We start from the raw sequence: 25,346 nt of genomic DNA, 5'->3' as shown, positions 1-25,346 counted from the left end.
CCACGCCGTTGCAGTCGACCGTGCTGTTGCGCTTGACGCTGCGCCGCAGGCTGGGGAAGATGCGCGAAGAGCGGCTGGCCTGGCTGTAGCCGCTGTAGCCGCTGTAGCTGCTGCGGCGCTCGCGGGCCCGGATCGGGATGAAGAGCGAGTCCCGGCGGCCCTCGCTCTCCTCCACCGTGCTGTGCTCGTCGTCCGCGAACTCGTTCTCCGAGCCCGGGTCGCGGAACCGCCCGGGCCCCCTGAAGCTGAAGATGCTGCTTTTGCTGTTGTGCCGGGAGAGGAACGGGGAGCCCGGGATGCTGAGCAGTGACTGCAGGGGCAAGGAGACAGAGAAAGACACAGAGACACCGTGAGACGGGAAGGGGACCCCGCACAGGCTGAGCAAAGGCTGTTTGCCTCCCCATCCTGGCCCCAGCCTTGCACTCCTGCTATCGGAACACAAGTGTTCCCAGAAAGCACTTCCGGGCGTTGCGTTTGTAGTACTACTCAACACCCGTAAGCACTCACTTCTTGCCCCATAGCCTCGCAACCAGCTAACCATACCAAAATCCTACTCACCGTTCACCCATGCACTGCAACGATGCTTTTATCTCGAGCTCTATGTAGCTAATCCCCCGGGAAACACATCGGTGTGTCTGTTTCTCATTACTCTGAGCTCACATCAAGTGTGCCTTTCATTTACTCAAGCTAGAGTCCATGCCACACTTGACAAAAAGGACAGAATGTAAAAGTGCTTTATCACTTGCTATTCTCTCAATAAGTACACGCCCTGGAGGTAAGTCCTATGCCAACAGTGGTCTTGAAGCATGTTTTGTTCAGCTGAATATCAGGTATGCTCCCACCTACTCCATTTTAAAGTCAACATTTTTTTCATCAAAAGTGTATTTTTTTAAAAGATTTTATTTGAGAGAGAGTGCAAAGAGAGAGAGAGAGCATGAGGGGGTGGGAGGAGGGGTAGAGGGAGAGGGTGAAGCAGGCTCCCCCCCCCCCGGAGCAGGGAGTAGGGAGCGGGATGTGGGGCTAGATCCCAGGACCCTGGGATCATGACCTGAGCCAAAGGCAGATGCTTAATGGACTAAGCCACCCAAGCGCCTCCATCAAAAGTTTAAATATGTAAATTACATAATTCCCAGCACTATTTATTTATTTATTTATTTATGTAGGTTCCACATGCAGTGTGGAGCCCAACTCAGGGCTTGAACTCACAACCCTGAGATCAAGACCCAAGCTGAGATCAATAGTCACACGCTTAACCAACTGAGCCACCCAAGTGCCCTCTGCACTGACACTGTATTTATTTTTATTACTATTATTATTATTTTTTAGATTTTATTTATTTGAGAGAGAGAATGAGAGAGAGCACGAGCAGAGTGAGGGGCAGAGGGAGAAGCAGACTCCCTGCTGACAGGGAGCCCAATGTGGGGCTTGATCTCAATCCCGGGACTCCAGGATCATGACCTGAGCAGAAAGCAGATCCTCAACCGACTGAGCCACCCATATGCCCCTGCACTGACAATTTAAAATAAAACTTTTATTTATCACTTACAAATTTTTCCTCATTTCTTTTTCTCTTTCAACCCATACTTCCAATCCCATATTCCCTAGAGAATTGTATGCTAATGTATATTTTTATGCTTTACTATATTTTATTGATCACCTTTGATCAATAATTTTCTTCAACAAAAAGTTATAAATAAACCGTACTTAAAATTTAAAAAAAATTCCTGTGACCATGAGTCTCTAAGAATTTTTAAAAATTCTCTTGGATTGATTTTTTATTACAATTCTTATCAATAAGATTGATCAAGATATATACATACACATTTTATAAGTAATTACTAAGCTTAAAAAGAAAATTTTATTAAAATGTATCTCTTAGTGAGTTTTTTTTCTAATTGGTGTTTTGGTGATGAAATATTTGTAGACAGTATTATTTATTATTAGAATCAAACATGGCTCAACATCAACTCTCCCTTCCCTATCTAATATTTAGATTTTTTAAAAATTTTATTTTATTTATTTGACAGAGAGAGACACAGCAAGAGAGGGAACACAAGCAGGGGAAGTGGGAGAGGGAGAAACAGGCTTCCCACCGAGCAGGGAGCCTGATACGGGGCTCGATCCCAGGACTCTGGGATGATGACCTGAGCCGAAGGCAGACGCTTAACAACTGAGCCACCCAGGTGCCCCTAATATTTAGATTTTTAAGTGCTGAGAAACCTTATTCACATAAATAGTATCTTGGAACAGAAGAATTTGGTTATAGTAATGGCACTCAATTCTTTGATCTCCTTTCAAATGATACACCAGAATCACAGAGTAAGCTATCAGCACAATTTATCTTAATGATCTGTTGGCTGACAATCAAATCAGGTAGGTAGTCTTTCGACTTTACTGAAAGCAAAGAACTCTAAACCACTCAACTTGCCCCATGATTTGTTACCTAGTTGTTAGAAGTATTCCATTTCTTGATTTCTGAGGATGCCAAAAAGGATTCATTTTTATTTACTAATAAAAATATGGGTTACTCTTAAAGAGGTTATTCTTTTACTTAAAGGAACATTATTTAACCCAAAAGAAATGGTTGGAATAATCAAAATATCATTAATTTCAATACATCACTGCCAACGTTTTTTCCAACATTAATTTTTTAATAAAATAATTTTATCTTACTACATGCTTTAAAGATATTTTCATCAAAACCTTAAAGCCACAGATTTAGCTCATTTAATTTACAAAACTATCTACCATATGATATAGTTAGCAAAGCCAGTCCTTATTGTCAAAGCAATTGGCCAAATCAGATTTATTTTTATTTGAAAAATTTTGACCTTATTTTTCCTTTTTAATAAATATACTAATATGTATCCAAGTGACATCTATCCCACTCCTGAATTTAAAATACCCCAAAGGCCCTGATTATAAGACAGGTAAATTTGGAAAGCCTTACAATGGATTTAAATTTTCTGGGTTAAAGAAAACTTAAAGACACTAATATTTTCAATTGTCCCTTTGTTTGGCATCCCCTAAATTTTTATACCTTAGGGCAATGTGCTATGCTGAAGGCAATGCCTTCCTATTGTGCCTCTGATTTTGTTCTAATGAGAAATGGTAAGGTGGCAGACACAGAGATAGCGACTTTTGGAAGAGTTTATTACTTAATAGCTCTCAAGAGAAGGGGGCATGCCACGCCATGCCAGGCAGGGCCTCATGGGGAGGTACTAGGGTCAGTTAGGAGGCAAAAGGAGCAAGGGAAAAGCATGGTTCCGAACCTGTATGATGGTTTCCTCAGAAGGAACGGCTGAGGCAGAGTAGGCACATCTGACAAGTTTAGGACTGGGCGGTTTGAGTAATTTCAGCAGGCTCTGGTCTATAGGAGTGGTCCTAGCTAAAAGTGATTGAGGGCAGGGGAAACTTTGGTTTGGTGTGTCTTGGTGTGTGAGCGTTAGATAAAAAGTTGGGGCTGAGGGTTTGGATTGGTTGATTTGTATATGAAAGGCACACTTCCAGACAAGTTGTTCACTGTCTAGGAATGAAGTTTGCACTGGGAGGGGCAGTCTCTCTCCAGCTAGCAAGGCTCCTAAAATGTCAAAGCATCATAAAATACAGAAAATAAAAACGATAATTAATGCAGTAAGATCCCTTGAGGCGCCTGGGGGCTCAGGTCATGATCCTGGGATTGAGCCCCATGTCGGGCTCCAGCTCAGCAGGGAGTCTGTTTCTCCCTCTCCCTCTCCCCCAGTTTGTGCTCTATCTCTCTCAAATGAATAAATAAAATCTTTTTTCAAAAAAAAATACAGTAAGATTCCAAGATTGGATGGCAGGGGGAGGGGGATAGGAAATATCTTTGAGCTTCTACCCACACGTTCAGTTCAGCTGAGGTTCTGTGTTAGATGTTAATAAAAGTGCCTTGGGTGTATATATCTCCCTAGATGTTAATAAACAGTGCCTTGGGCATATGTATCTCCCTTGCAGGGCTCACTAAAGAGAAATATGGCCAGGACAAAACAAGACTCAGGCACTCTTGGGCTCCTTTGCTGAATCCCATGATGACACTTAATATCATCAGTCAATGTCCTAAAAATGTCCTTCAAGATGGGGCGCCTGGGTGGCTCAGTTGGTTAAGCGACTGCCTTCGGCTCAGGTCATGATCCTGGAGTCCCGGGATCGAGTCCCGCATCGGGCTCCCTGCTCAGCAGGGAGTCTGCTTCTCCCTCTCCCGCTCCCCCCTCTTGTGCTCTTTCTCTCTCTCAAATAAATAAATAAAATCTTAAAAAAAAAAAAAAATGTCCTTCAAGATCCTTCCAGCTTTGACCCTAATTTAGTTTTTCCATTTTATCTTTCACTCTTTCCCCTCACAGACCCGACCATGGAGCCACACTGCCTGCAGGTCTGTATGTTCTGCACTTCCAGCTGTGGAAATCCTTGCCACTGTCCACGGTCCAGCCCTTCAGCTTTTTCCTCTATAAACCTCCTTCACCCTTCCACAGCCCCGAGCCTCTGTTTTAGAGTACTTGAGCTCTACTTTCTTTTTTCTTTTTTTTTTTAAAGATTTTATTTATTTGACACAGAGAGACACAGAGAGAGAGGGAACACAAACAGGGGAAGCAGGAGAGGGAGAAGCAGGCTTCCTGCTGAGCAGGGAGCCCGATGCGGGGCTCGATCCCAGGACTCTGGGATCATGACCTGAGCCGAAGGCAGACGCTTAACGACTGAGCCACCCAGGCGCCCCGAGCTCTACTTTCTACTACAGTTCTTTATATACGTGCTTTTAGCTTTCCTTTTTAACCAACTACAAGCTCTTTGGGGGCAATCTGCCTGATTCATCTTTGTATCTCCTAGAGTGCTTTATATATTGTAGGTACAGTGCTTAATTTAATGAACATGTATTTAGATTTTATACTGTAAATTAGCCCCCCACACCTGAGCATTACCCCACACCTGCATTGGGTCACTGCCTCACTTCTCATAGAAGTTCACTTCCCTGGACTAAATCTGTGGTTTTACATTAAGCCGATGCTGGCTGCTGACACTACACGGTACATTAGGTCTCCACATTAGGAAAGAGGCTTCATTTATTTGACAAATGATCATTAAATACCCACTGTGTATTAAGTGAGATGGATATAGTGGTAAAGAAGAAATACAACATGGTCCCTGCTCTCTTACACCCTGCAGCCTAGTCAGAAATATATACTATATGAGATCTATTCTTAACTGATAGGGAAGTGATAAGTAACATAATGATCAATTCAGTGACCTACAAACACACAGAAATGAGGATCCTAAGACAATACACACTAAAAGAAAACAATCTATTATTCTTTAATTTCCTGTTCCATTCTTGGCAAAAGAGTTGCCTGTAATAAATGTGGAAGGGGAAAAGATAATTTGCCCCATCTCTCCTTGGACCCAGCATTCAATCTTGCTCTAGCCCATTCTCTAAGGAGATACATCTTGAGGTTATCCACCTCAGCCTCTCTCCAGTCTCAGCTTCCCTGGGCTGGAGGGTTTCAGTGATGACTCAGGACCCTTGGCTCTATTAACTCCTGGGATCCAGGCTGCTTTATAAAATGCGTGGGCCTTAGCTTCTGTCTTCAAAATCTTCCCTGTCCACCAATCAGGAGCTTCTGGTCCCTTTCAGGCAGGCACATCACAGCTAACTAAATATACTACCTTAGGTCTAGGTGCTTGCTTAGGAGAATGGCTCTGGGGTGTTCTTGATTTGAGGAGGTGGCCCTCATATTTTTCCACGGAAAAACTGAGGATTTTAGGGCATCCATGTCAGCCATCTGTTGGGACAAGGCTTAACGGTGACTGGGATGCTTAGAATGTGACAATTTGGTGATTTAAATGTTCTATGTCCATGCCATATTTCACTTTTTCTTCACTTCACTTTTTCTTCCCCAAACAGCAGGCATTCTCAAAGTGTGGTGTAGGGACTCCTGGGGGTCCTGTGATCCTTTTAAGGGGGCTCAAGAGGTCAAAACTATTTCATAAATACTAAGATGATATCTGCCTTTATCACTTTCATTTTCTCACAAGTATAGAGTGGACTCTGGGAGCCTGACAGTTTCACAGTATTTGGACTTTCCTGATGAGCTGGTAGTGATAATAATGTATGTGATTTTTTAATACTGTGTGTCAGTACTTGGAAGATCTGTGTAACTGTGAACCAGTATTTCCCAAATGATCAGTGCATGATACTACAAATCATTCATGAGTTATAGATCTATGGTGCTAATACAGCAAAGGATTCTTATTTATTTATCTTAAAAAGATTTATTAATTTCAAATTTTTTTTTTTGAGCGAGCAAGAGAGCGTGAGGGGGAGGGGTAGAGGGAGAGTGAGAGAGAGAAAGTCTTAAGTAGACTCCATGCTGAACCAGATGTGGGGCTCGATCCCATGACCCTGAGATCAAAATCTGAGCTGAAACCAAGATTTGGACGCTCCATCGACTGCGCCACCCAGGTGCCCCAAGGTCCTCAATTTTTAAGGACATCAAGGGGTCCTAAGACCAAAAAGCTTGAGAAATGCTGCAAAGGAAAAATTAAAATACTATGAAAAACTGATAATACTATTTATGAACTGTCCTAAGCCCTATAACAAAAGCAGTAATTTTATAGAGAAATGAGTAGGAGATGGGGTGGGCAGATGTCTTAAGGGGCTCTCTGAAGATCTGGCAATAAAGGAGACGGACATACACCTGAACTGGCCATGGGAAACAGAAGCCACATTCACTGGTGAGCCAATAAGAGAAGACCATCTATGTGTGGTGGTGAGTGGGGAGGGGTGGCTATACACCGTAGTGTTCAGGAGTACAAGCTCTGTGGTCTGAAGGACCTCGTTCAAATCCTGATTCTAACACCTATTAGCCATATGACCTTAGGTGAGTTAGTTAATCTCTCTCGGCCTCAGTTTCCTCAGTCATTCTTCCAGATAAAACCAGAGAAACTGCAGAATAGTCCTGGGACAAAGAATATGACTTCCATGTGGGGTTTCTCAGCAAGTCTTGGCAGACAGCCATGCCCTCTAGGAATCTACAATTTTTTTCAGATGGAGAAATGAGAGGAAGTGAACATTTTCATGCAAAGCAGGACATTTCAGAAGCCCAGTTTTATTTTTTGAGCTAGGGAGCAATCAGTGCAACTCTGTGCTAAAGCCTATAGATTAATCAGAGACCATTCAATAACAGCACTAAGGTATTCATTAACTAGCTCAGTGACGACTCTCAAGACAAGGGTTGGATGACAACAAAGCTGAATCACACTTTTCCCCAAAAAAAGCTGAACTAGGAGAAAGGTGAGGTGAAGGTGAGACAGAGAGATGGTTCCAGGCCACAAAGAAGTCCCAGAAGAGGTGAAATCAGATTTATAAAAATCCCCCATTCATTTGTCCAACAAATATCTGAATGCTAGCCATATGCAGGCCCTGCTTTTAGCACTTTATCTGAGAGGAAAGAATATGAGTCCATGCAGAGTAAAAAGCAACACATAAAGAGGTATGTATAAAACATAATAGAAAGATGAAATGGTAATGTCCAATGAAGTGTGGAATGGGGGAGGTCAGGGATGGTTTTCTGAGAGAAGGATGTGAAGAATAAGTATGGTGTGGACATTGAGAGAAAAATAGGGCATCTTAGAGAGGGGTTTCTGGAGCAAAACTGAGGGTAGGAAACAAACATATGAGAAGCATCTAGCAGTTCATTCTAGTATAAGCGCAGGGTGCCTGACAGGGCGCAGTGACTGGGGACTGAGAAGACCAGAAGAGGGGGGTGCTAGGGCTGGCGCTTTGTTAGTAAACAGAGTGAATTTGATTAGGATAATTCCCTCTCCCATTCTGCATGATAACTATTCTACACTGTCAATATTTTCTTTAAACCCCCTACTCAATCTCTCATTCCCTCCAAAAGGACTTTGAATTTCCTGTATTCCATATGGTATCCATCCTTATGCTGGACTGAAATATGTCTTTAAAGTTCTCAATGACTTATATTGCCAAATCCAGTACATATTTCCAATTCTGAGCACATGAAGCATTTCCATTAAATTTCAATCCATTGATCACTCCCCTGCTTTCTCCAACCTTTGTGCTCTCCGGGCTTCACTGAACTGGTTCTCTAGGCACTTCTGATGACCATTCATTTGTTTTCCTTCATGAGCTCCATCTCCAATGCCCACGGACATCAGTGGTCATGTCCCTAGCCCACCATTCCTTTCTTTACCTGACACAACCTCTCTGAGTATCTCAAGTCTCACGGTTCCAGTCACCGTCTCTCACCTCAGAACCTCTTCCCAAAGCTATCACTTGCCTGTCTGTGTGTCTAAAAGACCTCTCTACTTGGTTATCCAACAAGTAATTCAAGCTTGGGGTTCCATACCGGAAGTTACTTTTCTTCCAAATCTGGCCTGTCCTTTCTTCTGTCCTACTGCTCCCTCACCAACAACACATACATTACCTAATTCCCATTTGTCCCTTATTTACCTTCCCAAGAAAGCCGTTGCCGAGCCTCCAGGCTGCAGTAGATCTGTGCCCTCTAAAACACTCCAGCCTAGTGCAATTATGTAACAATATGGAACCACTGATGCTATTACAGAAATAAGTGTTAGAGGCCGCTTCACGACAGGGATGGTGTTCGAACCTCCATGAATCTCTAGGACCCGTCATAATCCCTGACGCATGACAGGCACTCCGTGACTGCTTGGGAGTGAATAATGAGAGCTCTGTTTTACTAAGAAGCGCTCTGTCAATGGTATAGAAAACATGCAGGAGAGGGAGAAAGATCAGAGGAAACTAACCTGCATTGGCTAATTGTAGTAGAATGAAACAAAACAAAGGTCTCAACTAAGATAGGATTAATAGGATAGAAAGAAGGGGATGATACGAGAGAGATTCTGCTGTGATAAAATGAACAGGACTAGCAGAGACTGAACTGGAAGGTGAGAGATACAAGGAAGAGGCACAGTGAAGCATCTCTGGGAGATAAAAAAAAAAAACACTGGGTACTCTGCCATAAAACTGGTAACTGTAATCTATTCTATACCACACAAACTTTCTAGCATTTCCTTAAAATGGGGAATTAAATGGCCTAAGAATTGGATTTTGGTGGTGTTCTTTGAAATCCAAAAATAGGTGTTATGTGGTATTATTTATAGTAACAGAATGCTCAGCAATTATCCATAAGTCCTCTCCCCTCTCTTTCTCTTAGTTTCCCCATTTATCAAAGTTGGCTACAACTGGAGGCTTTTAATCTACCGTAGGTTAATTTATCAGCATGACACTATATCTAGAATAATTAATTACTAGAATTTGCCACACTCAAATAAGGTGACCTAAAGAGTTTCAGGACTCTTTTTTTTTTAACCTACAATTATATGCAGTTCTTAAACAGAGATGTTTGAAAGCTAAATTCTGATGTTCCAAGGTTTAAGGAGAAAGGTACTTCCTGAAGTTTCAGAATGGAAGGCCCACTGGCGTGACACGGATCTTCCAGCTGAAGTAAGTCTGCCAAAGGTGATCACACGGTCCTAGGGCTGGCTAGAGCAGTTGGGGGTGGGGAGGACAGCCTTGTAGCAGAGGACCATCCTAACACACCCACAAAGCCTGCCTCTAGAGAAGAGTATGGAGCATGGAGAGGTAGGCCAGAGGATGTAGGGAAGGGGCTGGAAAATGAAGAGCAGACGGTGAATTCGAGAATCAAGTGAGATTAGGAAAAGCAGAATTTCTTAGGCTTATTTGACCCAGCGCAGAGAGTTTACCTGATTCATGATGGAAAATTTCCTCCCAATTCTGTTGTCTGGCAGCCGAAAGCCCTTCCTCCTCATACCATCTTCTGACTCCGACTTAAACACCTTCTCAGGATCCCCTTTTTCCTCTCCTTCAGAGAGTTCCTTCTGCTTCCTCTTCTTTCTCCTGTTACGTCTTTCTTTGGCACTCTTGGAACTGAGTTTAGATATTTCAGAGGAGCTGCGAGGAGAGCCTGCCCCTTCTTCACCTTCTTCCTCGATGGCATCTTCTGAGACAGTGCCTGCGGAGGTTGCCATTGCAGCAGCCTAGGGGAGGAGCCACAGTGGCAGGCCAGTCAGAAGCTGTTAACTGGAGCCCCCCGAAGCCACGCGACCAGTGCAGATCATTTCCTTTCCCACATGTGGGGGAAGCAGGGGAAAGGAGGAAGGCGGACCAGCCCGTTGAGGAGACTGTGGCCAGGACCTGGCTGTCTCCATTTTCTGGTTGATCTGTGTTATGGCACATGGCCCTACGTAATCAGGGCAGAACCCAGTGGTGAGAACTCTGGGATTTATTCTCTTGAGTTTCTCAGACAAGAACTTAGCTGCCTTCTTGGTACCAAAAATTTCTTTGGGGCAAGTCTGAAAATGAATGCTAAGAAACTATATTATATATTACGGGCCCAACAGTATAAAAACATTTGTGTATTTGGATAAGGATCAGAGAGCAAAGTGTTAGGGTGGTGGGATCACTAGTCTGTTTTTCAAATTTTACTTTACTATCTTACATGTGTCTTCTTTTCAATTACAGCCAATATTTTCATGACTGCAGAGAATCTCTGAAGGAGATCCTAATGATTTCCTCAACAAAAAGGCTGTGCTTACATGAGACACCATATACCCTGCTCTGGCCACTTGTCTTCCTCCCAGCCACCAGAGCAGATGAACACTAAACAGTTGAGAAATTCAACTAGAGATCATATTAACAAACAATTGGGCCATTAAGACAAATGGAATAACTGGACCAACCATCTGCAGTTGTTACTTGGGTTATTTTAATCAGATTAATGACTTCTGTTTGACCATGTGCCTAAAAAAGATCAACTGGAATGACAATCAGATGGAGCCTTAGTCATGGTGATCTGGCAGGAAGTTACTGTAGCAAAGAATTGATCACCAACCTGTGCCTCTTCCTGTTGCTTCTTAAGTTGCTCCAACATTGCTTTGAATTCAGCCTCTTTTTGCTCTGCCTCCTCCAGGGTTGCCTGATTCTGCTCTTCATAAGCCATGGCCACCACAGCCAAGATCAAATTCACGAGATAGAAAGATCCCACAAAGATGACCAAGACGAAGAAGATCATGTACGTTTTCCCAGCTGCTCGTAAAGTCTGTCAAGACAGAAACCATTTTCTGAGTCACGTGCATCAAATGAACCAGGCTGAAAATAACTCATGGGATAATACTCCTCTGCAGGGGCACCACTGCATTTTGAGTAGAACAGTCCTTTATTGGGGCGCTGGGTGGCTCAGTTGGTTAAGCGACTGCCTTCGGCTCAGGTCATGATCCTGGAGTCCCGGGATCGAGTCTCGCATCGGGCTCCCTGCTCAGCAGGGAGTCTGCTTCTCCCTCTGACCCTACCCCCTCTCATGTGTTCTCTCTCATTCTCTCTCTCTCAAATAAATAAATAAAATCTTAAAAAAAAAAAAAAAAAGAACAGTCCTTTATTGTGTGGTGCGCCTTCATATTGCAGAGCACTTAGCATCCCAATGGCCAAATGGCTTCCTCTATTCCTCAACTCAGAGTAAATGTCACTAGTACCTCCCATTCATTGTGACAGAAAAAATCCTCTTCCATTTCCAAATACTCCTAATATACTCCTTTCATGGAAAAACACTTGATTCTTTTTTTTTTAAAGGAAAAAATGCTCTGAGCTAAGAATTATATTTGACTTTGTTAGTTGGTTCTAAAACAAGTATAAAGAAAAGAATACAAGACTTCAGCTCATTTATCTACGGGTCCTCAAAGAGCATTAATAGACAAACTTCAACTTAGGGATCAGGTCCAAGTCACAGAAAGTCCCCATCTTAAGTGACATCCTTCCTTACCCTTCAGTAAGAAGGTGGGTTTTTAAAGAGGGATATGGCATAAAGAACAGTAGAGAGAAAAGAAGATCCTAGGACTATTCCCTTCACTATTAGTGAGCAAACAGACATCAAAGAACACTTGGGTTTTAGGTTATGTATATGTGACCCACTATTACTTAGTTTTCATTGTTATTCTTTTCAACCACAAATATTTAATGGAACTTAGCAACAACCGTAAATATTTCAGGAGAAAAGATTTGAACCTAAGAGAACTCTAGGCTGTCCAATGGAAAGTAAGAATTCCTTATGGGATCTGAAAATCAGAAGCTTCCCTTCAAGAGATCCTTCATGTCTGAGGGAGACATGTTTCTCATTCTCAAACGGGCATCACCAAATGACAAAGTCAAATAGAAAACAATGAATTATCATGGAATTTCTAAGCTGGAAGACCCTTAGCAATCACCCAGACTTACTTCTCCATCACCACCAGCAAAGTTAAATGACTTGCCTACAGTCACCAAGATAGCCCAACAGAATGGTAGACCTTTTTTTTTTTTGAATCTGTCACAACCTGCCTGAACAAGTTCAGATGTGTTACAAATCTCACAAATGTTGATACGTTGAGAATCCAAGATCCTTGTGGATAGAAATCTCATCCTTATAATGTCTAGCATAGTGCCTTGTACAGTATGTTTAATTGATATTCCCTAAAAAGATGTTCTAAGCCAAAAATCTGAGAAGAGAAATACTGCAGATGGTCTGGTGAAACAACAGGAAGTAAACAGAGATAGCAGATTCCCAGGCCAGGGAAAAGGCTGTCAAGACCGTGAGCCTCTACAGCTACACGTGACTGGCTACTAAAGAAACAGGGACAAGAGCTGGGAGAATTCATTTAATTTTGTAAACCAGCTGACTCTGAGAAACAACATCCTATAATCCTATATAATATCTTCCCTGAAGGTCTCTTACACAGAATGTCTCCAAACCCACAAACCCTCATGCAAATTCTGTCACCAAAGAAAAAAAAGGCAGCACTCAAAAAAAGAGGTGTTACTACTTACCAACTGATACAAGTTTTCCCAGTAGTCCTGGGTCATAAGGCGAAATAATGCCAAGAAGGCCCAGCTGAAAGTGTCAAAGCTTGTGTAACCATAATTGGGGTTCCTTCCTGCTTTCATACACTGGTATCCCTCTGGGCATTGCCTGAGAAAAGAAAGGGAAGTTGAGGGTTTTTCCGTATAATTCTACCCAAACATCAACTCTAAGCTATCTCCAGGACAGTGGAGATAATAAGTAACCATCTAGAAAGTCAGGCCAAAAAAATAGGTATTAAAAAAAAAAAAGGAAAAAGAAGAAAGAACAAAGTAGTTAGGTCAACTTTTTTTTTTTTTTTTAAAGATTTTATTTATTTATCGTAGAGAGAGAGATAGAGCACAAGCAGGGGGAGTGGCAGGCAGAGGAGAAGCAGGCTCCCCGCTGAGCAGGGAGCCTGATTTGGGACTCAATCCCATGACCCTGAGATCATGACCTGAGCCAAAGGCAGACACTCAACTGACTGAGCCACCCAGGCGTCCCTAGTCAGGTCAACTTTAAAGGAAAAAAAATGATGTTCTGGGAACAGCCTAGGATCAGAATCACCAGGCATGCCTCTTAAAAATGCTGATTCCTATGTCCTACCCAGACCTAGGAATAAAAGCTCTGGACATGGGAGCCATGAATCTGCATTTTAAAGAGGCATGCCAGGTGATTCTTATGCACGCCAAAATTTGAGAATCATTGTCCTAGATTTACATCAATGTGCAATTCAACCAAATTCATCTTAGCTACTATCCCAAATGACAAATGGCCAGCTAGAAGTTCCTCTTAATCATCTGTTCTCTCTCTCTTTTTTTTTTTAAGATTTTATTTATTTATTTGACAGAGAGAGACACAGTGAGAGCAGGAACACAAGCAGGAGGAGTGGGAGAGGGAGAAGCAGTCTTCCCGACAAGCAGGGAGCCCGATTCAGGGCTCAATCCCAGGACACTGGGATCATGACCTGAGCCGAAGGCAGACGCTTAATGACTGAGCCACCCAGGCGCCCCTCTCTCTTCTCTTAATACGCAACCTTAATGACAACCTAAGTCATACTGGGGATTTCAGTGACCTTGGTTTTATCAGTTCTCCTGCTTTTAGATTCACCTGATAGTTATTTCAATGTAATTTCTAGTATCTACTTTGATAGAGAAATTAAACGGACTTCTAGTTGTCATGGTCATCTTAAAACACTAATTCCTAGAGGACCAATATACTCTGGATAATGATTTGACACCCTCACATTTATATAATTTTCTGTTTACAAAGCACTTTCATGTATGTTATCTAATTGGATCATTAAAATAACCCTTTGAGGAATTGAGAATGTGACTTACTAAATCCATTTTATAGATGACGAAATTGAGGCTCAACTAAGTTGAAAGGCTTGCCAAAAGCCTCAAAGCTAAAAGTAGCAGAATCAAGATTCACATTATGTTGCTATAAACTTGTGTTCATAGCAGCATTATTCACAATAACTAAAATATGGAAGCAACTTGAGTGTCTGTTGGCAGATGAATGGATAAACAAAATGTGGCATACAGAAACAATGGAATATCATTCAGCCTAAAAAAGGAAGGAAATTCTGACATATGCTATCACATGGGTAAACCTTGAGGACATCATGCTAAGTGAAAGAAGTCAGTCACAAAAAGACAATCACTGTATGACTCCACTTACATGACGTACTTACAGTGGTCAAAATCATAGAGACAGAAAGTGGAATGGTGGTCACTAGGGGACTGGGAGGGGAAGATGGGAATTTAGTGTTTAATGGGTACAGTCTCAGTTTGGGAAGATGGAAAGTACTGGGGATGGATGGTGTTGATGGTTGTACAACACTGTGAATGTATTTAATGCTACTGAACGGGACACTTAAAAATGGTTACAAGAGTAAATCTTATGTTCTACGTATTTTACCACAATATTTTAAAAATGGAAAAAAAAAAGGGACCCCTGGGTGCCTCAGTTGGTTAAGTGGCTGCCTTTGGCTCAGGTCATGACCCCAGGGTCTGGGGATCCTGTCCCACTTAAGGTCCGTGCTCAGCGGGGAGTCTGCTTCTCCCCACTCCCTCTCCCCTTCCCCCTGCTTGTGGGCTCTCTTTCTCAAATAAATAAATAAATAAATAAATAAATAAATAAATAAAATATTTTTTAAAAATGGAGAAAAATATTATGTTGCTATTCTGTTCCCTTCCCATGCCATCAGGCCTGCTATGTTTTGGGTCATCCTTGGTACTAATCTATCATCAAGGCAGTGTCCCTACTCTATATTTTATTAATCGTGTTATAATAGAATGAGGGAAGTCTACAAGAGACAGGCAAGGTATCTGGTGTTATAGACTCTATCCTTAGCCTTTTACATTTTTAATTTTGGCTTGAGACTATAGGCACATTCACCTACTAGTGAAATGCCAATTTTGGATGGACGAATATGAAACAGGAAGAAACTCTGAGTCAACCAATATGTCAGACCCAGTTAGGATCTACTACATGAGTACAAAGAAAAGTGAAAATATTGCCCATTTTCATCTGACACATTATTTTAAGGGAGAAGAATAAAATTAGGCGAGCTACTTACCCAGCATCAGAACTGTTCCCACAGAGTAAAGGTTCCAGCATGCCAGGAACTGTGTAAAAATTTGCTAGAAAAGTTTAAAGAGCAGGAAATGAATAAGGCAGATTTAAGTGAATGAGAGAATAAGGTTACACTGTTCCTAACTAGCCCCGGCAGAAACAGTCACTGATTTTAGCTCATATAAATCTTTTTTGACAGAGTAAACCCTGATAAGAATTCTTTCCCATTAATTATTTTCTTATATATACTTAAAAATGAAAAGTGCTACCATATAGCCCTAATCCAAAGTCCTTTTCACAGACACTTGGCCTCCACTCATATTTGACATCTATATGCTACTTTCTGGTGCTTGAGTCTAAGGGGTCTGAAAGTGAGTTTTCTGAGCTCTTTACTCCTCCATACAACTTTAGCCTTCTATCCTTTAAACTTCTCTTTACCAAAGAGAGGCTAAAACCCTCACTGATCACATTACATTGTCCTGTATTAATTAGAAGGCATGTTTCCCCTTTCCTGTATGTGTCCCTGAAATTGCCTTTGCAATAACATTTTTTTAATGGCTACTTAAGTGCCTTTAGTTCCTCCAGGGTGATGAACAGTGATATTGCTAAATTTTCCCAATTATTTTATGGAAGTACTACCACACCAAATGTTCCTTAGTGCACACCCAAGTGCTGTGGTTCCTGAAATGAAATTATTAAAACTCCTTCACTGAAAGGGGCTCAAATGGTTACTTAGAGTTTTCCTGACTTCCCACACCAGGCTGACTACTAAGGTCATAGTAACATGAAGAGAGCTTACGAGGCATTTTCTGAACCATCTGAGGTAACCCAACTAGGGCAAAAGGTATTTTTATCGAACTCCTAAGCCTGATTTTGAAAGCAAAAGTTTAGGGGTGCCTGTGAAAAAGCTATAGAGTTTCACGTTGGGTTTTAAAGGGAGAGAAAAAACCCAGAGACGCTTCTGAACACAGTGTTACCCCGAGGACAGGGAATAACTTCAGTAGCACTGGACTCCTTTCTGGCCCCAACTACTTTTTAAAGCCCAGTGATGGCATCAGACCATGTAAATTAGAGACAGACTTGTCTTTTGCCCCTTGCAGAGAAGGGGCCACCTACTTTTATTGTTGATATATTCTTCCCAATCAAAGCCTTTGGTGCCATTTTCCAGATAGCTCTCGTTGAAGTTTATGGGCCACACAACACACTTATTTCGCAGGTTGCCCATGAACAGCTGCAGTCCAATCAAGGCAAAGACACTCAGGCAGAACACTGTCAGAATCATCACATCTGACAGCTTCTTCACTGACTGGATTAGGGCACCCACAATGGTCTTCAGGCCTGAGGAGATAGAAGCCCCAGAATCAGAGTCACTTCAGAGCCCTCCCCACCTCCCCCAGCCTCCCTCTTAGCTACTGGCTTCTACTCCCCACAGCACCACCCTTGAACCATGGCCACTCTCTCTCTTATGCCATGGGAATAACAATGGGTCAGCAATATTATCAATTTTTCCAGAAGTATTCATTCTTAAGTCAATAATTTTTAAGAAGAAAAAGAAAGTTCCTTCTCCAACATGCGGCTCTTTTCCTCCTGGAAGTACTCTCCTGGGTCTGACTGCTGCTTAGCTTCTCAAATGAGTCAGGCTCTTACTTGCCTCAGAGCATTCATACATACTCTTCCCTCTGTCTGGAATGCTTCCTTCCATTCCCCTGTCCTACCCGCCTAACTCCTCTTCATTCTTCAGGCTCAGCTTAAATAGCAATTCCCTCAGAAAGCCTTCCCTGACTTTCAATTCTTCTCCCTCCCCCATTATTATTAATAATTTAATAGCACCTTATACTTTCCTCTATAGCATTTATCATGCTTATAATTAATTATTTATCTGTCTCATTCACAACTGTATCTAGACTGCCTAACCCACAGCAGGTACTCAGTAAATATTCACTGAATAAACAAATGGGAAGATCAGGGATTGAGGAGGTCTCCTGGCTGGACAGAGAACTACTGGAAAGTTTAAAAGCCAAGTTGTGAGAAAGTACGATAAATATTTTCCCAAGGGTTCTGGAAATACCAATGTATTGAAAAGGTTAATTATTATCAACCCAGTATTTACAGTTTGCCTTTCCATTTACAAATACACCTTCTCTGGACCACATATATATCCTGTTCTCTACAACTGGCCTTTTTTCTGTCCTAGATTGAAAACAAAACAAAACAAAATCTAACCCACTTGAATTTGAGGTTTAAATACAAGCCACTGGTTCAAATTTGAACCTGCATGTAGCTTTCTTAACTGTAAGGGAGGTATCAGTGATAGGAGACACAGGAAAACATGGTGGTGGGTTCATGATGTTTGGGTCAAAACGGATTCTGTTTAAGACTCTCCTGGGCATGCTCAGACATCAGGCCATCCATAGGAAATGGCCAACAAAGCACTGAGCCCTCCAGGGAGGCCAGTGTACCAGGACAGACGGAAGGCAGTCCCAGTGCCTTGACACATAGGACTCAAGAGTGATCTCACCCATGATCCACTTCTGAAGGCAGGAATATTAGACTAAAATTCAAGAGAAATCCTAATCTTGGCTTTGAAGTGTGAAGCTAGGTGTATAATTACTACTCTTAACTAAGTTAGACCACTTACTAGTATGACCTGAGCAATATACCTAACCTCTTGGAATCCTAGTTTTTTCATCTTTAAAATGGGAATAATTATGTTGACCATCATAGGGCTCCTGTAAGGATTAAGCATAATTCATATAAGCACCTAACACAGTACCTGGTACACAGTAAATGACTTAAATGTTAACCATTTTTGCCTGAACCTCAGTTTATTCATCTATAAGAAGGTATTTACAATACCCATCACCGGGTTGTTGTGAGGCTTAAATAAGATGATGAACGTAAAATACCAAGTATAGTACCTGGCACTTAACACTTGCAAGCTATCACTATTACACACATTGCCCTCATCAAAGAGATATGATTGGGATAATGACACTGCATGGCTAACCTCGTATCATGGTGATCTAATGGGGAGTATGGACATGACAGCTCTTTGCTGTGTTTTGCAAGTAATCACCTAGAATTTTTAAAGTAGAATTCAACAGAATTTTCTATCTGAGTCCAATAATAGTAATGCATGCTATGCCTAGCATAGGACCTGACACAAAGCATGTACTTAACATATTTTTATTTAAAGAGCAAATGAATGAGAAATTTTCTTTCCTCTCACACAGATACCCTGAAAGGAATCTAAGAGGAAATAAAGAAAAAAGAGCTATGAATTAAGATTGTAAAGACACAAAAGTATGCAAAGGCCTGTGTTTTCTTACAGAATGGACCTTCCATGGAGACTGCGGCCACCAAAGGGATTAGGAAGAACTTGTCTACATTCAAGGCATAGGACACAAGACATTTCTAACCTGATTCTTTTCTCCTCATAAGACTGTGCAGGGGCACTTGGGTGGCTCAGTCGGCTAAGTGTCTGCCTTTGGCTCAGGTCATAATCTCAGGGTCCTGGGATCGAGTCCCACATCAGGCTCCCTGCTCCGTGGGGAGTCTGCTTCTGCCTTTCCCTGTGCCCCTCCCCCTGATCGTGCTCTTTTTTTCTCTCTCTCTTAAAATAAAATCTTAAAAAAAAAAAAAAGACTGTTCAAAAAGAGCATCAGACAGGAAATCAGAAAGTAGGAACTCCGGTCCTGGCTCAGTCATTAGCTATGACCCACTGTATATCAGAACAAATTCAAGGTCCCACCTCATTTTCTTATACACAGATTGTGGATACACACAGGAGTATGTGGCAGTGGGCAGTAGAGGAAAAGCTGAAGAATCTTCTTTAAAAGTCTTTTAAAATAGGGCAGAGATATTTATTTCTTTGAGATTAAGTAGCTGAAATTTCAATCTTATTCCGAAGGCCCTGAGAAACTGTATCATAGTCACACAGGTAAGTAAGAAGATACTGGTGGTATAAAATAGAAAGCAACCATCAAGAAATAAAAGCTGTTTCAGTATTATGGGACTTATTTTCATAAGTTGCTGAGGAATAGAAAAGTTCTTCATTGTATTTGGCTCGGTTGAGGTGGGCCTATACTAGGTCAATAATTCAAGTCTAGGTTCCTAAAATTATACAGTTCTGTTTTCAAAGTCAAAGCATGATTAAAAAAAAAAGAAATAGTTGAATAGGTCACTGAAGGATGGTTGTAGTTTCTTTTCCTGGATTTCCTTAAGAAGAGCTTATATCTTCCCTGAATGGTTCAGACAATCACTGATCTGAACACTGGATGATTGTTCAAGGCCATTACTATTTCCATTTTAAATGAATGGAGAAAGGAACTATAAGCTGTCATTTGTATTGGTAACAAGAGTATAATACTACAAAATAGTCAAACCAATGCATTTGTGATATCAATCAATCAATCAAATTTAAAAAAATACAATTTTAGCGTGAGTCTAATCTAATTTTCCTGGGCTGGGAACTCTCTGGACAGTTCCAAGCCCATTTAACAGGAAATTATTAGGCCATGAGGCTCAAATTATCCTGTTTTATAAAGCGGGGCCCCTAGCAGCCTTATTTGTAGGAAGTGACCGTCTGTTAATAGGTTATAAATGTCAGGGTGGACATCTGACCTAAATCCTGATCTTTTCCTCTGGGAACTTAACATGGGACAAAAGACAGTCTAGTAGTCTTCTCAAGTGGAAGGAATGGTAACATGTAAATTTGGGAACTAAGTGGTAGCCATATTCTGTCATTATATTAGGATGTCTGAGAAGTAAAGGCAGTTAGTAAGCTAAGAGATAGAAAAAGGAAATAGACACATGGAGAGAAAAAACATGAAGAAAAAATACTTCCTGGTCTCTGGAGCTTTCTGGCGCTGCATTCTGGTTTCACTGGCTTCCAGAAGCCCAGAATCATTCCAGCCCTTCATGTATCCTTTCACTTGCAACCAAAGATGTTCAACTAATACACCAACCATACATGGAACTCATCATTTTCCTGGGGATAGACCTAAATGCTCTCAGTCAGTTGGTTTAAAATCTTTTCTCCATAAACCAGAAGTCATTGCTGAAGAAATCTGTAAACATAAGTCAAGAAGGCTAAAAAAAAAAAAAAAAAGCTTCAAGTGTTTTCTTCTGAAGTCTGAGGTTTAGATCAACTCCTTGGTGAGAGTTCTTTCAGCTTTCAAGAAGCTTAAAGTAAAAGCTTAAGGTGGAAATGGTATTCAGCTGCTTTTACTTCACAGGGGCTCAGAGAAACAAATCTTAATTGAGTAAGAATAACTGCTAAATAACACTAACTATGGCCATCTAAAAAGTTTACTCTCCAAGATTTTCTTTTCTTTTTTTTTTTTTTTTTAAAGATTTTATTTATTTATTTGACAGAGAGAGAGATAGCGAGAGCAGGAACACAAGCAGGGGGAGTGGGAGAGCGAGAAGCAGGCTTCCTGCTCGTACTTGCAGACATCAATGCCAAGTCATGGAGATGAGGCTATGAGTGCATTTCTTCCCTCCCCCAGTTTTACTGAGAAATAACTGACATACATCATTGAAGATGTTTAAGGTATACATCATAATGGTTTGATTTACATATATTGTGAAATGATTACCACCGTAGGTTTAGCTAACATCCACCTCTCATAGAGATACAATAAAAAGAGAAGGGGACAAAAAGAAAAAGAGGAAAAAAATGTTTCCTTGTGATGAGAATTCTCAGGAGTTACTGTTAACAGCTCTCCTATGTATCAGGCAGTGGTGTTAGCTATAGCTCTCATGTTGTACATTACATCCCTAGCACTTTCTTTCTTATACCTGGAAGTCCGTACCTTTTGGCGACCTTCCTCCAATTCCTCCTCCCCCCACACTCTGCCTCCTCGGGTATCCACAAGTCCGATCTCTTTTTCTATGAGTTTGTTTGTTTGTAGATTCCATACATCAGTGAGATCATACAGTATTTATTTGTCTTTCTCTGTCCAACTTTTCAAGGCCCATCCATGTTGTCAAAAATGGTAGGATTTCCTCATTTTTTTTATACCTGAATAATATTCCATTGTGTATATATCTCACAACTTTATCTATTCATCCATCAATGGACATTTAGATTGTTTCCATGTCTTGGCTATTGTAAATAATGCTATTATGAACATGGGGTGCAGATATCTTTTTTGAGTTAGTGTTTTCGTTTCCTTTGGATATATTCCCAGAAGTGGAGTTGCTGGATCATATGGTAGTTCTATTTTTAATTTTTGAGGATCCTTCATACTGTTTCCCATAGTGGCTGAACCAATTTACTAATCCCAACGGTGTGCAAGGGTTCCCTTTTCTCCACAGCCATGCCAGTGTTTGCGATCTTGTCTCTTCGATGATGGCCATTCTAACTTGTGTGAGGTGATATCTCATTATGGTTTTAATTTGCTTTTCCCTAATGACTAGTGATATTGAGGATCTTTTCATGGACCTGATGGTCTTTCATATAATGCCTTTCTTGAGCTCAAGCTCTATAGTCTTGCTAGCAGTGACTGACACGCACTAGTAAATGCAGCCAGGCAAAAGTGCTCCCTGTTACCACCAACACAGATCAATAAAGTAAGAAGTTGCTGGTAGAATTCCTGACCTGATGCGTGCAAGAATGGAAAATGCCACTGTTCTGGCTGTGAGGAGAAGTTGCCTTGCTTCTTCTACTGGCTCACAACACCACATACCAGAACAAGCAAGATACTGATTGGAAACTGATTATCCCAAACAGAGCAGAATGCTCCTTCAAACAACTCCTACACAACAGAGTGTGCAACAGAAGCCCCGTGGGGGCAAATTGGACAGCGAGAACTCTTGGAAAAGGCTAACATTAACTAGCATTGGGATGAGTCTGGGCAGGAGCAGCTAATACATTTACTACAGATCAAGAAAAGACAGCTGGACCCAATGTACAGAAATGTCAGCTACCAGAGAGGAAGTGGGGACATTTGAGGAATTTTGAGAAGCAGGTGAAGCCTCTATATCCAAACGCACCTCTGAACCTCCTGTCACCTTTCATGATGCCCAGAAATCCCTTGGACAAATGAAAAAAGCCTGCTTATGTGCCAAGTCCCGAAAAACCAGCCATGCATACTGGGATCAAAATCCTACATAGTGGTGATGCCAGATTATAAATAAAGTAAATTTATATTTCCTAGCTTGTGGCTCAGGTTGAGAAATCTGTCTGGTTTGAAGGAACATGAGCTAATTCTACAAAATTAACATTGGAACGGGTCTCAAGAGCAGTAACAAGCAGTTCTCACCCCCAGGGAAAAAAGTTCCCCAATTCCCAAAGTCTGGCTTGGTCCAGACAAGCCCTAGGGTAAAGTTGTGCCAGGTCAATTTTCCTGCTGCAGGTTCAAGCTTCACAATGATATTCTTTATTTTATTTATTTGAGAGAGAGAGAGAGCATGAGCAGGGGGAGAGGCAGAGCTGAGCAGGGAGCCTGACATGGGACTCCATCCCAGGACCCTGGAATCATGACCTGAGCCAACGGCAGACTCTTAACCGACTGAGCCACCCAGGTGCCCCTTACAATGATATTCTTGAGGGTTCTTTAGATCAAGAATAATTTGGGAGAGATTTGGAGGCAGATTTATTTACTCAAGACCAGATTTGTATCACAAAGTCTGAGCAAAACTTAAACTAGCTCCCAAACGTGAGTCAGTGGGATCCTTTGAGACTGAAGTGTTTTCCCAAGTAAGACCACTGTGTTCAACTTCAGTTATCTTTTCTGAGAAGCAATGGGAAAAGGAGAAATACAAAAGCAACTGGATTAAAAACTAGAATATTATAAAGGAAACAAGGAATCTAAATATAGTCTGAAAACACTTTCTATCCCCCTTCACTGTGCAGCAGAAATTGCCATATTCATAATGCATATGTCTGAAGAAAATGCTTTCTTTGTGAATACCAGGGTGGGAAAAAGAAGGGCCCATCATTTTTCCTGCTTCTTATCTGATACCACAGGTAAGGAGAGAAAGTAACAGAAATGAAAGCACAGAAATAAAAAATCAAAGGGAAAAAGAATCAACAAATTATAACTCTAAAGAAAGCAAAATGAGGGGTGCCTGGGTGGCTCAGTCGTTAAGCGTCTGCCTTCAGCTAAGGTCATGATCCCAGGGTCCTGGGATTGAGCCCCACATCGGGCTCCCAGCTCTGCGGGAAGCCTGCTTCTCCTTCTCCCACTCTCCCTGCTTGTGTTCCCTCTCTCGCTGTGTCTCTCTCTGTTAAATAAATAAATAAAATCTTTAAAAAAAAAATAAAGAAAGCAAAATGGTATTAAACTAGTGTTGGCAAATAGAGAAGCAGTACTTTTCGGGAGTCGCTGAAACGATGATAGAAATGAGAAGCACCTGGCAAGTAAGACTGTCCCAACTGGTTTTATTTACACCACTAAATGCTACTCAATAGGAAAAACCTCAGATTCCTGCTTTGAGATTTCTGCCCTATCTTTGGGCATGTCAGTCCTGTGGCACATGGTTAAAACATGCAGAAGATGAAACTTCTGACAAAGTCACTCGGAAGCTCATTTTTATGCCCAGGCCCCAAATGAATATAAAGCAAAAACAAAGTTTTTGTTTGTTTGCTTGCTTAAAGATTTTATTTATTTATTTTAGAGAGAGAGAGAGAGAGAGACGGGGTGGGAGGGAGGAGCAAAGGGAGAGGGACAAGCAGACTCCGTGCTGAGCACAGAGCCTGACGCGGGGCTCGATTCCCACCACCCAGAGACCATGACCTGAGCTGAAACCAAGAGTCGGATGATCAACCAACTGAGCCACGCAGGCGTCCTGAAAACAAAGTTTTAAGACATGAATTTCTACACAGAATACTTCAATGTTAAGTTGAATCCAGCAAATTCTGGACCAAATAAAATGTAGGAAGGGTCTTTTCCTGTAACTGCAGTTTGCATGCACTGTTCTTCAAGCCAAGGCCTCCGAAGCAGAAGGGAAACCATGTGTGATACATATCTAGGTCTTCAGTCAGCAAATAAAAGGGTCAGAATGCAGGTTTGGTCTTTTCTAAGTCACTAGAAGGCTCTAAATCAAAGCACCTCTTATCCAAAAGGCTGGAGCTAACTGATGCACTGCACTGTCCCATCTTCTGGGAGTCCTGACCACACTGACACATTCAGACTATCTACCAAAGGTGCTAAGAGGGAGGGCAGCGTCAGCCCAGGTAAGTGGGTGAGTTGTCCAGGAAAGGAAAACTCTCATGAAGGGAGCTGAAGGCTTTGTGGGATTTTGCAGACCCCATGTCAGTTCTGCGGTTGCTCTCACTTCCGTTTTTGGCAGCTTCAGCAAAAGCCTACAATCAAACTGGGAACAGGAAAAGGTAAAGAGAGCACCAATCTTGCTGAACTGGTCCATGAGAAAACTTGGTATGCACAACAATGGCTTTCACTAAGAGGGGACGAAGGCCTGGTTCTACAATAGAGTCAGAATGACGGAGATTTCCAATCAAGAGATGGCACCAGGTCTAGTGACTCATACAATGGTGCTCCCACCTTGAAAGGAGAGCTGGTTCACAGGCAGGTAGGAACAGGGCAATAGTCCTCTATAAATAGTACGGGGAGTGAAAGGACTTGGCATAAAAAGTCACACTTTAATTCATGTATCAATTATACCACTCACTGACAGAGATCTATTATTGGCTTTATTATCCCTTAGAGTTATTTTGCATCCCAGTCAACTTCACAAAGCCAGCTCGAGTGGGGGTGTTTCTAGAAACAGGAATCAGGAATCTATTTCAAATTGTGAAGTTGAGGTCTAAGCCTTGATATAAACCCTTTCTTTGGGTTTAGGTTTCTTCTTTATAATAATAATTGCTACACTAAAATTATTTATGGAGCACTACTATGTGTTTAGAAATATATTTTA

General features: G+C 41.6%; 1 protein-coding gene across 1 annotated transcript in view; it reads right to left on the bottom strand.

Moving 5' to 3' along the window:
- Positions 1 to 25,346, bottom strand: part of SCN8A (sodium voltage-gated channel alpha subunit 8) — a 174,119-nt gene that overhangs the window by 64,268 nt on the left and 84,505 nt on the right. The window contains exons 7-12 of the mRNA XM_081821697.1: positions 16,578 to 16,799; positions 15,466 to 15,529; positions 12,872 to 13,013; positions 10,908 to 11,114; positions 9,760 to 10,053; positions 5 to 310 (exon numbers count right to left, since the gene is read on the bottom strand). Of these exons, the coding sequence (XP_081677823.1) occupies positions 5 to 310; positions 9,760 to 10,053; positions 10,908 to 11,114; positions 12,872 to 13,013; positions 15,466 to 15,529; positions 16,578 to 16,799 (1,235 nt within the window). The remainder of the gene's footprint in view (positions 1 to 4; positions 311 to 9,759; positions 10,054 to 10,907; positions 11,115 to 12,871; positions 13,014 to 15,465; positions 15,530 to 16,577; positions 16,800 to 25,346) is intronic.

The sequence above is a fragment of the Leptonychotes weddellii genome, chromosome 5, assembly GCF_054177405.1.
Source record: "Leptonychotes weddellii isolate Sample4059 chromosome 5, ASM5417740v2, whole genome shotgun sequence".
In the NCBI taxonomy this organism is placed as follows: Eukaryota; Metazoa; Chordata; class Mammalia; order Carnivora; family Phocidae; genus Leptonychotes; species Leptonychotes weddellii.
The sequence above is the reverse complement of the archived record's forward strand: the minus strand, read 5'-3'. Positions and strand labels throughout refer to the sequence as shown.